Consider the following 14016-nt stretch of genomic DNA (forward strand, 5'->3'; position numbering starts at 1 on the left):
ACAACCCATCCGAGTACAGATCCCCCCCCCCGCCCGCTGTGTATCATCTCCCTCGTTCCCTCGACCCTCATTCACCGGCGCTCTCCCAGGACACTGTGACGGCAGAATGTTTCGTGTCGCATGTCGAGGAGGACGAGAGCGGCGTGTGTCAAGGAGGAGGGGAGATGCGAAAATACCGGGAACGGAGGGATGAGAGAGCGAGTGGCGTGACATTTTCACATGCGTCGTCACGGGTCCCAGGTTTCCGCTGGGTGCCTCCGCCGCGGGAGCCGCCGCGGGTTTGCGTCTCGTGAATAGTAATGCCACACGCAGACGCCACGGGGCTGCAGCGGGGAATACTGTACTGTGCTGCTGCATAATTAACAAAAGCAGTGTATTAGATCATCTGAGCCGCGGTCTCTGAGGTGTTCGGAGAGATGCGACAACATCACGCCAAGCGCCAATCGCGACTCAGGTTTCTGCGCTCTCATTCTAAATTTAAACCTGTGGATTTCTTTTTCAACCCAAATATCCGGCCTCCCTCACGACAGTCAGGAGGAGGAAAATGCCGGTGATGAAGATGCAAACAAGGGGATGATCATTAGAAAATCCATTTAGGCAGAACTAGTTTGCTTCTTCCCTCCGACTAATGTCCCCTCTCCCCCGCCGCTACGTTTTAGCCGCCTGTCCGCTGAGCTCTTTCATCCCTGTGCACCCTGCTGCCATGTCAAACTTCTCAAAGCAACAGACAACGACAAATTTATGGATGAACTGGGACATCATTAGCTGATGCAGAAACGAGTAGTAAGAGACCAGTGGAAAGGATTTCCTACCACTGCTAATGATGCGTGTAGCGAGGGCAGGAGTCGGCGTTGATTGCGGCAGTGCCACAGAGAGGGAGCCTTGGACGCAGCAGCGGCATACATTAACTCAGGAGACTGAAGACGCTGTGTTAGTCTTCTTCCTTTTAGACTGCCCACTGGATGCGTTCGTGTTCAGGGCCGTCGCTCAGGCTTCTCCGGCTCCATCGGGGCCGCTGAGGCGAGGATGATGATATGCCAGAGGTCAGCGAATGTAAAGAAAAGAAAGCAGGATGGAACACGCGACGGAATGATTGAGGGAGGGAACGGCGGAGAGAAGGATTTGAGCGGCATGCAGAATCAGAAATGTGTTTAAGGTCTCATTGAATAAGTCTCTCTCTGTGAAAGTTGTGAAGCAATCTTCCTGTAACACCCACAGTGTGGCTCCAGATTGAACTGAATGCTGTCACATCTCCGCAGGGTCTCTGTCTGTCACGTGACTGAGGCTGAGCACATGATTTACATACTGAGCCATTAGCACACAGAATTCAGTATTTCCTGAACGCTGCGTTTCCATGAATGATTTAAAGCTTTTAAGGTTATATTTCTAAATCTGTTTCTCCATTTTCCCCGGTGTGCCTCTGTTTCATGAGGAAAGCAAAATTAAAATGATCGACTTCCCTCAGGTCATAAATTTGAACCTTCCTGAACTTCTCCCCTTCACGCTGCCGACCACCTTTTGGTTGCATCCTGTCACGTTTCCAGAGCTTCACTCCATATGTGTGAATGGGTGGTAACATTAAAGCAACAGCAGCGCAGAGGTAAAATAACCGGAGATGTGAAATGCACGCCGTGTGCTCTCTTAAGAGCGCTGCAGTAATTTTAATTATCATTCCAAGTACAATAAAATACTGTGAATGAGCACATTTTAAGTTGTAGAGGAGCTGCTTCTAATTTCACATCAGTCCGTAAAACAGAAACACAACGATCATCCATCAGTTTCCCTAAATTTTCAGCCTTTACAGCAGTGTCAAGCAGAATTCCTCCCACCCAGCATGTGAGGAAATTAAATGAAAATCCCTTTTTAACAGTGCTTAAGATGACAGAATCGTGTATTCTACCCAATAAATGAAGACATTGATGAGGACAATTAGTAATGTATGTACAGTTTCTTATTGCCAAACCCCCGTAAAGAGTATCCTCTCAACACTTTGCCTTGATACTCAGGGGGAATATTCCTTGCTGACTGTATGGATTAGGGACAAAGTCCTCATCAAATGTTTCATGATCAGATGGATTAAATTGATGATTGATTAAGAAAGTGCTATGTTAGGAGTGCAGTACATTTGCAAGCTTTCTTCTGTTTACTTTTGGGGATGGAGAGAATAGAGTAAGAAAATGTCCCTGTCATGCCGTCATCCATGTGATGAGTGAATTACATCCATACAGTGAAGTCAGTGTATTCATCTTCACTCAGACTTAGACTGAATTATCGTATGTGTAAATTGTTTCGTCCTGACGTAGGCTTCTAGCGGCTGGAGTACTCATTGTCAGCTCGCACATACATCCATGTAGTATACTGGTCTGGATAATATGCAAACAGAGAGAACAAAGGAATCTATTCTACAATAAACATTAGAACGCAGTATCTGTAGGCGATGGTTGAGTTCTGTCTGCTACTTCAGCACCACGGACAGCACCAGTCAGACTGCTGATGTTTCAGAGCCAGATTCTAACTCGGGGGGGCAAACTTTTTGACTTGTGGGCAACAAAGGGTTCTAAAATTTGACAGGGGGGCCGGACCAGGAGCAGATGGATGGAGTGTTTTGGTAATCCACCTCATAAGAGAAATTAAAATATCATGAGATATGTAGAAAACATGTGCTTTAATTTCAACTGAAAATGAACAAAAGCATTACCACTAAATATCTGTCTTTGAAGTCCCACAGAACTGAGCTATTTATTGAAATGACTCTTAAAACACTGAAAATTAAATGAATAAAATATTTTTTCTATTATTTTAAAGCACTGAAAGTTCTGTTATCCTTCAGGATATCATCATCTTCACTCTCCTCTTGACTGTCTTTCTTTCTGCTCCTTCTATTCAATCATCCCTAAAGCCAAAACTCAACAACGAGCAGTGCGAGGACGGAACAGTGACAACGCACCAGTATGCGAAGCGAGTTATATTTGATCGCGTTGCATTTGCGCACTGTGTATTTTGAGAACATACGCGCACCTGCACACCACACATGTGCATCCCTTAACAGACAGGACATGTAACTTGTCAGGCTTATTGAACAAATTAGTTTCAAATGCATTTTTTACATAACACAACAGAGAAACGTACTTTTAATTTCAGTGGGAACAGTGTTGTTGGTCTCCCTTTTTATCCAGCGCATCAAAGTCTGGAGTCAGTTTCATAGTCTTTAAACACCGCCACAGTCTCTTGGCATATCGGGCATACAGCAGCTGATCTGTGTTGGGTAAAAATATTTAGTTGTCCACTCCTTATTAAAAACTCCACATTCTCTGTCCACTTTTCTTTTCTTAGCTCTGCTCATCTTTACAGAAGGGCTGAGGGCAGAAGAGTAAAGTGCAAACGTGGAGTAATACGCCGCGCCTCAACAAAGCTCAATGTATCTAGAGTGCGCCATCTATTGGGAAAAAGACAGAATTGCAGGGAAAATAAATCATTTACAAGGTTTATTAATATAATTTCTTCAAGTTCGGCGGGCCGGATTAAAAATCTTAAGGGGCCGCATATGGCCCCCGGGCCGTAGTTTGCCCATGCCTGTTCTAACTTATAACTAATACAGGATCAATGAATCGGGCAGAATCACCTACTGCTTGTAATCAGTGTTTTCTAACTCACCGCTCTCCTTTTCCTACCTCACCTGCCAGCTGCCAAACATCCCGGTTATTGCGGTTCTATCTGTAATGTCCCGTCACGTTTGAAGAGAGCCGTTACGGAGCGTTTGTCTTACGGATACGCGTGCTTCAGTCGCCAAAAAAAATGCCATTACTTTACGAATGCTGCAGATACCGTGCCTGAAAAGGGCCAGAGATGGGAGACGGCAGAGACAGAGAGAGGCGGCATATGCTAATGAAAGCATGAGCGGGGAGTGGCGAGGGCCGTGGCAGCGCTACCCCGAGAGCACACAGCGGATCTGTGGAAAGGTCATTGGTGCGGATTGGGAGCGAAGGGGCCTCCCAGGGTGGATAGACTCTCTCTCTCTCTCTCTCTCTCTCTCTGTCTCACTCTTTCTTCCTCTCTCGCTCGCTCTCATCCGCTCGCCTGCTTCAGTGCGGAGGTGGTGGTGAGCTGATAATCGAGGCGGTAAAGCCGTCTCATTCCCTCGTCTCAGTCTCTAATGAAGTCCCCACTATTAAAGCTCTATAATTCTTCTATTCCACAGTACACCCCCCGTCCCTCCTTCTCCTTCCTTCCTTCCTTGCTCCTCTCTCTGTCTCTCTCTCTCTCTCTGTCCTTCTCTTTCTTTATGCCTCTCTGCCGTTCTCTCTGTCAATGCGCCGTCCTCTCCCCCAAACCCCCACCACCTTACCCCTCCGTCCCACCAATCATAATTGAATAACTCTGGGTAAATGAGGAGAAAGTCTCCTGAATGGGAGCAGAACGGTCACACTCGGCCCTCAGTGCATCAATCAAGAGGTCTGATTGAAAAGGGAGAGCGAGAGGGAGGGCGGGGGGAGGGAGGGTAGGTGGCTAGTATGGCGGCTACATGTCACCTTGCCGATAACTCGCTGCCTCTTTTCACATGCAAATGAGAGCAAAGACAATGCGGTTTTATAGAAAATGAGAATAAGAGGCTGTGAGATAGCGCTCGAGTCATGTGTCAGGGCTGCTCAAATGTTTCATGACTTACAGCGTTTTACCAGAAAAGAAAATAAGGTGAAGTGCAAACCGTCAGTCTGTGTGTGTGTGTGTGTGTGTGAGAGAGAGAGAGTGTGTGAGAGAACCACTGCTCTCAGTTCAAACAGTGGACATCTGAAAGACAGAGAATCTTCTGTGTCCACTGCCCTCACACGCGAGCAGCTAATGCAATAACGGCCGCAGGCAACTGTTAAATTATGTTTAATATCAGGCGAGCTGCAGATGAAATATTGATGTGTTGTTGCAAAGTGGGAGAGTGAGGGAGGGGAGGTGGACTTGTGTCAGCCTGACACCTCTTTATTTACTGCTGGCAGGTACCAGAAGCTGTGGAAGAGCTATGTGAAACTACGCCACCTGCTGGCCAACAGCCCCAAGGTCAAGCAGATTGACAAGCAGAAGCTGACGCAGAGAGAGGTGGGTTGAAAGGAAACAACCGCGCTTTGAGATGCTTTGTTTCCTTTGTCACACTCATATTTTAACATCGTCAGGTTGCCTGCATTTGTTATGTGCATGTGTTGCAGTGCAATTTAAATATTTTGGAAGCTCATTTCCTGCAGATAGGAAAGGTTATGCTGAAACACTGGAGCACTTGCACACTCTGCAGAAATAAGGGATTCAAAGTCATTAATTTCAAAAACAAAACTATTACCATTACTATTATTCCTGCTGTGCACACTGATTCAAATGCTGCTTATCTGCAACTTACCGCTGGTAGTCAGTTATTGCCTGAAAGTAACACGGAGGCTGTTTTCGCTGAACAGGGCTTACAAAGGCAGCATTATTTTCTTCTTTTGTTGATTTTTGTCCGAAAATGCAGCCTCACTTTCACACATTTAATGTTTTGCCACAACAGAGAAGTGTTTAAATATGGCATCCAAGGCTTGGAAACATTTTCATCTGCACATTAGCATCATGTACGTAAGACCAGATATATGTTATTCATTTTGAAAACTGTATTTCAGACATACAGTCATTGGTTACACTTAACCCTCACCTCACCTTGACCAGACAGTCAAATTGTCGAGCCTCCACAAGGAACCGTCTCCTCATCATTATTCAGCATACCTTCACTGAACAGCTTGGAGAAATCAAAAGAACTTCATCTTGCAGTTTGTATAAATGCAGTACAGTTGAGCCTGCTGCCTCACACAGATTGCACCATCCATAACTATTTCCTTTCCTCGCACTCGAGACCCTGTCCCCCAGCATGTTCCTTCATTAATACCACCAATATTAGCTTTCTCTCCTTTTGTCTTTACTCCAGGTATAATTACTTTGCTTTGTCTTTGATTCAGCTTAATAATGCATAATTTGGCTGAATTTGCAGCGCAGAATAAAACGGCTGTAACTGCACGTGAAAGTCAAACCGCCACTCGGGACGGAGAATGGAAAAGGTTTGGGTTCGGTGTCGTAATGGCCGTGCAGCCACAGGGAATCGCAGAGGTGCAGGTGTGCCGCGTGTGGCCCGAGGTAGCTGAACATGAGTATGAGGACTGCTGTAACTCCTGCGCAGTAGATGCAGCTTTTCCACTCTCTTAGGCTTCGAGTGTGCTGGAGATCCAGTCTCTTCTTTGGTCTGTTTGATACACTCTGAACCAATAATGAGCAAGAACTCTGAGCTCAATTAACTTGTTTCCCAGGTAGCTCGGCAAAGCTCTCTGGCTAACAGGCCCTGACAATCCTACTGTCAACCTGCGCCGGAGCAATTAGTGAGCCCAAACACATGCACACTCACACACTGGGTCCATCAGTCTCCACCACAAGCATTAGCTACGTCAGTGTCTCTTCACTGCAGTGGCAGTGTGGCAACGCTGCTTATTTAATGCCCGAGGGAGCACTCAAGCTTCCTGTGCGAATGGTTTCTCAGTGAGAGACTAAACGCCTGCTCCTCTCGTAGGCATTTTCTGCCGTTAAGAATCACCCTGTCAGGTGTTCACAGCGATGTTGTGCTTCTCCAGCTGGCTCTTTTGATACCTCTGTGCTCAGCCTGCAGTCCGCAGAGCTCCGGGGAGACCAAAGGTGTACGCCTTGGATAGAACTGGCCTTCACACCAGGCTGCACGCCTCTCCACCTATTTCCAGATCTCATGCTGAGAGCGTGGAGGGTCGTGTGTGGGCGGAGATGGTGTGGCGTTGAGGGGTCTGTCAGTGTGTGTTGCCCAGACGGATTTAGTGCGAGTCCTCTGCCGAACACTTGACAGACTGATGTTATCAGTCTTCTTCATCCTTCACTTTTGTAACTGTATTGAAAAAAAAAACAGAAGCAAGTTACTTTGTTATCTCACATCTCTAATTTGAATAAGCATGCAACCCCGAGTCAGTACTTTGGCAGTGAACTCAGCTTCGAGTCTTCTCTATCAGCTCGGCATATGTGGATTTGAGGATTTGCTCTGATTCTTCCTCGCAGATTTGGCCAAGCTCGGTAGAGCTGCATGAGGGGCATCTTTGAAAAGCCATCTTATACTCATTCCACAGATTTTCCATTGGTTTCAAGTCTGGGCTTCAGCTGGGCCACCCAAGAACTTAACACTATTTTTCTCAGTCTGTTCCAGTCCTCTGGGATTTCTGCATAAGGATCATTTTCCCACTGCAACTTAAACTGGCCAAATCTGAAGATTTTGGCACTTTAATCTTGTTCTTGACCAGAATTATTTATTTGGTCCTCAGTATAAGTTAACAATCAACTAAAAGATCCAACACGAAAACATTCAGAGAGAAAAATGAAGATGACAACACTTGTAAATGTCATTGAAGGTCAGTGTGGCCGGGACAATAAACTGTAATATACTTATTTTGCTGTGTTTTGTTTTGGATAGAACAAACAGCATATCAGGTATATTGGTATCTGTAGAGTCTCATCAGTTGTGGGGTGCACAGAAAAGGGTGGTGCTAAAGGAACAACGCCAGAATTATTGGAACCGAAAGGTTTTATCCCAACAAATGCATTGAGCAAATTCCACTACAACACCTTCCTGTTAGTTCATGATATATGTTGTTGGCACGGCTTCATTTTTTACATTACATTCATTTGGCAGGTGCTTTCCTCCAAAGCAACTTACGCTAAGTACATTCAACCTCTGCTGGAACAAGTGCATCTTTCCCAAACAAGCAACATTTTGGCATCAGTGTGGTCCGAGAGGAAAGTCGGTCGCCAGAAACATTATTATTTGATCTCGTGGAAACAATGAATATCGGCTGCAAATTTTCTGGAAATCTATCCGTCGGCTTTGAGGAGCCTTATGCTGGACCACTAACAACTTTAATCCTGGAGCTTTGCTTTGTTCGGACGATGTGAATAAAGTGATGAGAATGAGCTGAGGTTCCCTAAGTGAACCTGCAAAAAGCACAAGTAAGCAAGGGAGCACACGATCAACAGATGTGCACCTGTCTTCCTCAGGCAGCGAGTTCAGACGGTGTCTTTGGTGTTTGACCTCACCCTGATCCAAAACACAAACACTCCTCTCAGCAGAAGGATGTGATGAGAAAAGTCAAATGTGCCGTGACTTGTGTGTTTGACCAGCAGAAAGTTAGTCTCTCTACCTCCCCGGCCTAATTATTTACTTTTCTCTACTTTTGTCCACTCCCTGACCCTGTAGAAAGCGGTGCATAATAAAGTATTTACATATCATTCGCGCTTCGCTGTGATTACTGCTTTCCATATACAGCGGCTGGCCGTCCATGGAAAGATTTGCTGTGTGTGGTTGCGCATGCATGTGTTGCGCGTGGGCGAGCGTGTTCACTTTGATGCACAGTTCAAAGTAGGATGGCATTATTTATTCATGCCTTTGTTGTTCTTATTTCCTCTGCGAGTCAAAAATTCCTGGCGTTCCATTTTAGGCAGATCACGGCTAACTCAGACGGAGTCAATAGCGTCTCAGCTGAATGAAACACATTTGTGCGCGCACACATTTAGGAGGTGCAGTCTGTCAATAAATCTTCCATCTTGGTTGTTATTTGTAGGACCCACTTGTGTCAGACTCACACACACACACACTCACACTGAATTTCCAGTTATTGGCTGCAGGGCTGACATGACGCTGTGTGTGTCTCTGTGTGTGTCTGTAACGATTCCCCCTGCTGCTGATGGTGGTGCCTCTAGGCTCTTGTGTGGTGGTCCTAATGGGCAGGCAGGTGCCTCGGCTCTTGGTGGCTGGGCCTGAAGCCTCAGAATCAGCCTCCCTACACCCAGTATTACCACCACCACAGCCCACAGCCGTGCTGACCCTTTGCAGTGCCTCAATTAGCCAGGACCAGCACAACTGTCACTTCCCCTGTTGCTCCTGTCCACTGCTGTACTGTATGTGTATCATGCCATGGAGGTTTCAGTTGATTGCATGTGCCAGCCTATCTGTTGGGGGAGCAGGAGTGAAAGCAGGGGGAGTGGGTGAGGGTGGGGTGGGGTTTTGAGGATGGGAGCTGTCCCTGACGGCTGTGCTCCAGCGGATCAATAATTGACTGACTGGTTGTTTGGCAGGAAGCTCTTCAGAAGATCCGTCAGAAGAACACTATGCGCCGTGAGGTGACAGTGGAGCTCAGCAGTCAGGGCTTCTGGAAGACCGGCATCCGCTCCGACGTCTGTCAGGTAACAGCCGTCAGCTGTACGCATACACAGACACTGGCACGTGCGTTCATGCTGCAGCATGTATGCGTGGATCCAACATGTGCATGCAAAGAACATATTCACGTGCTCATGCATGCAGAGAAACATGCGCACACTGTTTGAAATTAACATATTGATGAAACCTAATTATAATGGACATTTAGAACTTATTCTCAATGTTTCTGACACATTTCTCTGTCTGTAATAACAGCAATGCACTCGCCAGTTAAATTATTACTCAGATTGTCTGTTTTGATCGTCCATCACGGTTTACAGAGCGACTTCCTGGTTCAACTTTGACCCACTGTTCTACTGCGTTGTTGTCCTGTGTGTTGGGATTATTGCTGACACTTGTGGTTCCACTTCTATATAAAGAGGTTTAGATTATCTTGCTGACCCGTTGTGTGCGTCCTGTGCCTGTGAACAGGGTGAACACAGTAACTGATAGAAATGATGGCCTGAACTACGAAAAAATAAGAGCCAATTTGTAATACAACGCAATGAGACTGACTCAGACCAGTGCTCACAGCTCAGCCACAGTCAGAAACTTGGCTTCTGATCTTTCTACACGTTGCGTCACTTCTCCATTCAAGTGTCAGAATCTCAGTAAGGAAAGTGGAGTCCTACAGAGCCTCAGCAACCGTGCCCTTCATTAAGTAATGCCTCAGACCTGACGTTTTATTTATATTTCGGCTTCAGCACCGCTCAGTATGGCAGCAACACATGCACCGTTATCTCCCTTCATGCACTTGTTAACAGCAAAATGAACCAGGATGGAATTTTATCTCCACATGGTCCATATGTTATCTTGATCTCAGCGAAGTGGGACAGTTTGTGCAGCTTCCAGTCCCGTGCCTGCGTACAGTGTAGCATATGAAACCCTAATGAGACTTGAACCATAACTCTCAATGTGTTAGTACCACGCTGTGCCCACTAAAACATACAGAGCTGCATTTGTTCATGGATTTGTCAGCATAATGATACGGAGCAGTTCGCTTTATTTTATATTTCTTTTATTTATTGTCTATTGCAATATTTTCAGCCTGTTACTCAAAAAATAATTGCTATCGGCGTTGTGAACACGTCCCCTATCCCTGCATGCAGCGAGGATAGCCTACAGCTGGTACACGTGCTCATATTTGGAGAGGCATGACAGAAAGTTCTAGCCTCGCAAACCAGACCTCTCTTACAGCAAGGTCTAGCAAAGAAAGATCCGATCCATAATTGCTGCCCAATTATATTTGCTTCAAGCTGTACTGCTACGACTAATTGGTTCATGAATAATTTCAGTTGGAACCGCGGTGGTACACTCTGCACAACGTGTGACACAGACGAGAGATAACTGCAGAACTGACCCATAGTTTGATTCTAAAAGCACGCGCTCCATTCAGAACAAAATCAACCCCCTCATTACTGACATCGCTCGGCTACACCAAGGTTGTTTCGCTTGAAAGGCTCTGTCAAGGACCAGGCTACACATCGGAGGCAGGAATGAGATTTATTTATTCATCTTTTCCCATTTACTTTTTTCTAATTTTATGTTTGCATGTATTGTGTTTGTGCTTTGTCTTCCTGCCTTTTTGCATCCCTGATCACATCCGCGTGAAGGCCATCAGTTGGTCAGAAACATTTCAACTTATTTTCTCCTCTACAACAGAGGAAATAAGTGGGAGTGGGTCTTTATTCATCGCAAGTGTGCTGTATTTGTTGTATAATTTTATTGCCACGTACGTACAGTGCACAACCCCGATTCCTAAAGAGTGTGGACACTGTGCGACACATAAAAAACCCACAAAGGGCTCCATCCTTGCTTGTGAACGACTGAGCCTTTCCAGGAGGCTCCTTCCAAACAGGTGTTTTTGGAGCGTTCCACATCTTTCCCAGTCTTTTCTTGCTCCTGTCCCAACCTGCTTGGACGTGTTGCCGCACCAAATTCAGAATGAGCAGATATTTACAAAAATCGATAAAGCTGATGAGGTCAAACATTAAATAAACTGGCTTTGTATTGTTTTTACTTGAGTTTATGTCAAAAAAGATTAGCAAGTTATTACATTCTGTTTTATTCACGTTCTACAGAGCGTCCAGACTTGTTTGGATTCAGAGTTTTAAGTGGGAATAGAGCACAATAAGCCTTTAGCCTGACATTAACTGCGTTTCCATTGCCCCTAGAAATGCACAAATCCTAAATATCGCAATAAAGAAACTGTAATGGAAACACCTAAATTTCGAAAATCCTCTCAAATATCGCAAAAACATTTTTACGCTCTCTTGAGGTGGTTTTTCAGACGTGTCGATATTTAGGTGTATCGCAGAAGTGTAATGGAAACACTTTTTCGCATTTACACGTCTCCGAGGTCAGCGGACTCCCCGCTTCGGGCCGGCCGCATGCAGTCAGATATAACTTCTTGTTAATTTTGTCGTGTATTTTGTATGTTTTTTGGATCTCAATAAGTAGCAGACAAAAACACTCCAGCTGTTCCAGCTGTCACGCTGGCTGATCTGTTAAAGACAATCCGACAGCTGTGATCTCGTCCTGTGTCACTTTGCAAAATCTTTATTCCGTTTTCATTAATCGTGAGATGAACTTGTGATGAGTGTGTGCACCTCAGCTGTGTGGGAGACACACGTGCACGCCATTAACTTTAATATTTACACATAATTGCTGATAGAAAATATGTTCAAAGGACACTTCAGTAATTCACAGTCCTGTATTCTGCTGCTGCTCCGCCGGCGCGAGCTGACGCTGTCAGAGCGAGCTGACGCTGTCAGAGCAGGCTGGCGCTGTCAGAGGAGCCTCGCGTAATAACAAAGTGATCAATAATAGGCCATTAAAATCAGTGATCACTCTAAGTCAACAGATCATTTCTTTATTTCACCTTCAGCATGTGCTTTTTTAATTATAGGGCTTTGTGTTAAGTTTTACCGACGCACAGCACGCACACACATCTCGCGGGACGTCCGAGAACTTAAGAGAATTTGGGCTGGTTCGCAAAACACTGTTCAGTGGATACAGCTGCAAGTCGCATTCGAACTTTGCCGAAATTTCAGAAATATCGCTTTTATTTTGCGAACAACTGTAATCGAAACGCAGCTTCTGACATCTCCATTGCACAAGACACAGCGTTCATCTGTATAAATGTTCTGTTCTGTTTATTATTTACTCCTTAAGAAACAAATGGATGAGATTAAACGGAAAACAAGTTGCGACAAGCGTTTCCCGGCATTCAGTTAATAAAATGAAGACGCAGTGAGTTAAAGTGCAATTTAAAATTCAGGCTTGTAATATTTCAGCCTGGGGAAAAGAGAATTCAGGCCGCTTGTCCAGTTGGACGGTGGCCAAACTGCCCAGACGTCATCCGTGACAGTATATTAGAAATTTCACACCTTTTAATTACCTGAGTATCAACTCTAACAAGCCCCAACCCCGCCTCCCTACACACACATATACTCAGTCACTCCAGCAGTCATCAGAACAGGTCAGGAGCTGTAGACACGACCGGGGCCTGGCTTCGTTAATTGGCTGCTTAACAAGGCCTGGGGAGTGTGTCACCGCGGCCCCTGTGATGGCCCTAGGGCTACGTGGCAGCACTGCTTGTAGCCGCCGGGCCTCGGGCTCACCCTCCCCAGTAGCACTAATTAAAACATGCATGGCTCCCTCCTCTCTCATGTGGTGGCACGGGGTTAATGTGTGTACACCAGCCTCGGCTACACTTTCTCAGCCACTCCGACTGGCTGACTTGATAAGCCCCCACTAATGATTCTGTAGATTGGGTCTCTGACTGTCGGACTCGTTTGCTGACCACTGACTGTTTTCCTCTCTTGCCTTCATTCTCACTTTCCGTGCCGCGTTCCCTCGCTGATATGCGCAGTCACTCCACTCGCAACTCGTCCACCAGAATCCCACACTCCCTCCTTTTCCAGTCTCCGCTCACTTTGTCACACTCCAACTTTTTTCTTTTATCATACGAGGGTCAGAGGGGGGCTGCCAGTGTTTGTCCGAATGTAAGTGTGTCAGCATGTCGAAATGGGCTTCGATTTGACTGTCCTGTCCAAACGTGAATTTCCCTCCTCTCCGTCATTCCCTCTCACAGCGCAGCGATTGGGTTTTTGATTATTTCATCTCTCTGTTGCAGAGCACCACTTAATAAATAATGACTGGCTGATTGATTTCTCCCTCCCTGCTCCCTCTATCAACCCTCTCCCTTTCTTTCTCGCAATCTCTTCATCACACTTTCACTCAAACCTCGCTCCCCTCACTCTTCTTTCATATGAGGCATGGGCCTTATTCTCTGTCTCTTCCCATTTTTTTACCCTGTCCAATATTTACCTCCTGTGCTGCCTCCTCTCTTGCCCTTTTTGCCAATTCTCTCTGTCCTCCACAGCACGCCATGATGCTGCCTGTTCTCACCCATCACATCCGATACCACCAGTGCTTGATGCACCTGGATAAGCTCATTGGATACGTCTTCAAGGAGCGCTGCCTCCTTCAGGTAAGGCACAGTCATGACAGCCGCTTGCTTACAACACAATGTGTCTTACAAAACAACCCAAGCTGCATTATTTAAAGGCTGGCATAGTTGATAACTAACAGGGTAGGTAAGGGAACACTTCTTTCAGGCAGGGTGCAGTCGAGATAAAAACGTAAACATTTTGTGCAAGGGGCTTCTAGTGCGCAGAGATCCAGCGAGGCGCCGTTTGCCTCATTATTGTGCCCATTCCACCTTTGCAGGGATAGCTGAGGTG

At 46.0% G+C, this 14016-nt stretch overlaps 1 protein-coding gene across 2 annotated transcripts in view; it reads left to right on the plus strand.

The window, feature by feature from the left end:
- The window catches only part of drosha (drosha ribonuclease III), an 85404-nt gene that overhangs the window by 17269 nt on the left and 54119 nt on the right, over positions 1–14016 (plus strand). For both annotated transcript variants that reach the window (XM_041961283.1, XM_041961284.1), the window contains exons 15-17: positions 4989–5088; positions 9148–9255; positions 13656–13763. In XM_041961283.1, the coding sequence (XP_041817217.1) occupies positions 4989–5088; positions 9148–9255; positions 13656–13763 (316 nt within the window). The remainder of the gene's footprint in view (positions 1–4988; positions 5089–9147; positions 9256–13655; positions 13764–14016) is intronic.

The sequence above is a fragment of the Chelmon rostratus genome, chromosome 20 (genome assembly GCF_017976325.1).
Source record: "Chelmon rostratus isolate fCheRos1 chromosome 20, fCheRos1.pri, whole genome shotgun sequence".
In the NCBI taxonomy this organism is placed as follows: Eukaryota; Metazoa; Chordata; class Actinopteri; order Chaetodontiformes; family Chaetodontidae; genus Chelmon; species Chelmon rostratus.